The sequence below is a fragment of the Sminthopsis crassicaudata genome, chromosome 6 (assembly GCF_048593235.1).
Source record: "Sminthopsis crassicaudata isolate SCR6 chromosome 6, ASM4859323v1, whole genome shotgun sequence".
Taxonomy (NCBI): domain Eukaryota; kingdom Metazoa; phylum Chordata; class Mammalia; order Dasyuromorphia; family Dasyuridae; genus Sminthopsis; species Sminthopsis crassicaudata.
Genome location: NC_133622.1, coordinates 255542681 through 255545819, shown reverse-complemented (window position 1 = coordinate 255545819; position 3139 = coordinate 255542681). Strand labels below are relative to the sequence as shown.

At 52.4% G+C, this 3139-nt stretch overlaps 1 protein-coding gene across 1 annotated transcript; it reads right to left on the bottom strand.

Moving 5' to 3' along the window:
* Positions 1-2071: 2071 nt before the first annotated feature.
* On the bottom strand, positions 2072-2918 carry MRGPRG (MAS related GPR family member G). Its single transcript, XM_074273629.1, is given in 2 exon segments — positions 2072-2111; positions 2113-2918. Coding segments are annotated over 2 exon segments (846 nt in total).
* Between the last annotated feature and the right edge of the window lie 221 nt (positions 2919-3139).

Genomic DNA, 3139 nt, shown 5'->3' with positions numbered 1-3139 from the left:
GTCTGTTCTGCACTTTAGGATTATCAATTAGCTAGGTAAGGGAACACATTATGTGCAGCTAGGAGAGGAGCAAGAGGCTCTTGCAGTGGCCATGGGGAAAGGAGAAACCAGTTAAATGCCCAGGATGGGCAGGATCTGCAAAGCTCTGAAGTGGGAGCCAGGGCAACAAAGCAAGGGGCAGGATGTAAGTTTGAGGAGATTAGGGTTTGGTGGTTAGAGAGCAGACTCTTGGGGGGGGGGGGTTAGAGAATGGGGTTAGGGACACTTGGGGAGGTTAAGGAGTGGACATGGGGAGATTAGGGAGTGGCTACTTGGAGGGTTTGGGAGTGGTGGACCATGGGGGGTTAGAGAGTGAATTTTGGGGGGTTAGGGTGATTAGGGAGCAGACCTGTGATTTAATTTCTTGTAGGGAATTCACTAATGTCCCTTTCCACTCTTCACACCTCTCAGATATCTTCCTCATATCCTCTCTTGACTTCCTCTCCCCCATGAAGTGGCTTCTTTGCCAGGACAAACCCTCCAGATGCACAAATGACCCCATCTCTCATTTCAGGAGCACATGGCACTGTGCCCAATCTCTCTGTCCCATAAATTCTCAACTCCTCCTGTCCCCTGCTTGCTTCCTGACTGTCTAGAAACACCTCATGTCTCCTGTCCTTAAAACCACCCACCCACCCATAGCTTGACCTGAGGGGGCCAGCAAAGATCCCATGGACTCCCAGCACTGCACAGAGCTTGCCTCTTACTACTGGTATAATCTTGAGGAAGTTACTTAATCCCTTTCTGCCTTGGTTTCCTTATGAGTAGAATGAGGGAATGAGACAGAAGGTTTCTAACAACCTGCCTAGCACTATTTCTTTGACCCTATTTGTTCTCATTAGCCAATGCCCTCCCCCATCCTGTTTCCTAAATCTTCCCCTATCCCACAACCCTCAAAGAGCCCATTCCTGACCCTGTTATTTTATTGGCTTTGGAGGTTGAGGGAGACCCAAGGCTGTGCATCTTCTCCATGTTCATGAGCACAGAAAACCACAATGATGTCCATTTCTAGAGATCTTTTCAGGCTCATGGTCACTGACTGAGGGAGGGAGCAAGTTATCTCCCTGTGGAAGATGAAAAAAGAAGGGAAAGGGACCTGTATGTGCCAAAATGTTTGTGGCAGCCCTTTTTATAGTGGCCAGAAACTGGAAACTGAATGGATGCCCATCCATTGGAGGATGGTTGGGTAAATTGTGTTATATGAAGGTTATGGAATATTATTGCTCTGTAAGAAATGACCAGCAGGAGGAATACAGAGAGGCCTGGAGAGACTTACATCAACTGATGCTGAGTGAAACGAGCAGAACCAGGAGATCATCGTACACTTCAATGATACTGTATGAGGATGCGTTCGGATGGAAGTGGATATCTTCAACAAAGAGAAGATCTAACTCGGATCCAATTGATCAATAATGGACAGAATCAGCTACACCCAGAGAAGGAACACTGGGAAATGAGTGTAAACTATTTGCATTTATGTTTTTCTTCCCAGGTTATTTTTACCTTCCTAATCCAATTCTTCCTGTGCAACAAGAAATTCGGTTCTGGACACACATGTTGTATCTAGGGTATAATATAATTAACACGTATGGGATGCCTGCCATCTAGGGGAGGGGGTGGAGGGAAGGAGGGAAAAATTCAGAACAGAAGGGAGTGCAAGGGATAATGTTGTAAAAAATTACCCATGCATATGGACTGTCAAAAAAGGTTGTAATTATAAAATTAATTTTAAAAAATTAAAAAAATAATAAAGTTCTCCCCGAGGGGAGGGTTACCACCTCTAGAGGCTGCCCGCTCCACTCGGAGAGGGTTCTCACTGCTAGGTAGTTTATATCCTTTATCCATCTTCCCCTCAATTCAACAGAACCCAGTTTAATTCCGTGGACCATTTATTATGGGTGCTACAGTTTCAGAGCCCGGAGCCAGAGAGCCAGAGTTAGGTCAGTCCCTGCCCTCGAGGAGCTTACATTCTGTTTTGTTCCGCGTGGGGCTTGCTGGGTAACCCAGAGGGGGCGGGGCGGGGCTCAGGCGCTCATCTCCAGGGCCTCGGCGAGCCTGCTCTTCCCCGCCCTGGCCCAAGCCCTTTGGAGATCCTGCCTGTGGCCCGCATGGCAGAAGTAAATGAGGGGCTTGGTGCTGCTGTTCACACAGGCCAGGAGCTCAGCAATGGACAAGAAAAAGGAAAAGAAAGACGCCAGGTAGCCCAAGGTGTTCTTCACCGTCCAGTAGGTGAGGAAGGGGAGGCCGCAGAAGAAGAACAAGGGGACCAGCTGCAGGACGAAGCAGTAGAACGGGGGCTTGGGGCCGCTCTGGGAGCAGCACTGCACGCGCACCAGCAGGACCAAGCTGGACACGCACAGGGCCGAGAAGAGCAGGAACAGGCAGAGGACGCTCACCACGTGGTACCGGAAGCAGGTAAGCCACGAGCCGCCCCCGGGCAGCAAGCCGCAGGCGCGGCTGGGCACCAGCACCAGCGGCACGGACAGCGCCCAGACCAGCGCGCACGTGCAGGCCGACGTGTGCTTGGGCCGCCGGCCGCCCCACCGGGGGAAGAGCGCGGCCAGACACTGCTCCAGGCTCACGGCCGCCAGCAGGCCCAGGCCCGCGGCGAACCACAGGAAAGCGACCACCAGGTAGAGCGGCTGCTGCCCCCCGGTGAAGCTGAGGATGGCGAACACCGTCTGGCAGCCCAGGAAGAGGAAGTCGGCCCCCGCCAGGTGGAGGATGTAGACGGAGAAGGGGTTCCTCTTGGCTCTGAAGCCCAGGAGCCAGAGCATGAGGCCGTTCCCCACCAGCCCGCCCAGGCCCACGAGGACCGTGAGGGACAGCAGGATGGTGTAGAAAGTCCTCCCGCTGATGATGCTCCAGAAACTCAGCATGGTGGCGGTGGGGGGCTTTCTTCAGGCGGGGCAGAGCATGGAGAGAGGGATTCCCAGTCCCCGGGGTCCTCAGACAAACTTCACCGCGCCGGCCCAGGAGCCCCTGGGAACACAATGACAGGGGAGTCCAGTCAGGCTTCGGCTCATTCACCATAGTAGCTAACAGTGTTTTAAGGTTTGTGAAGAGCTTTATCAAGTGAGATAATTGTAAAAAAAAAAGC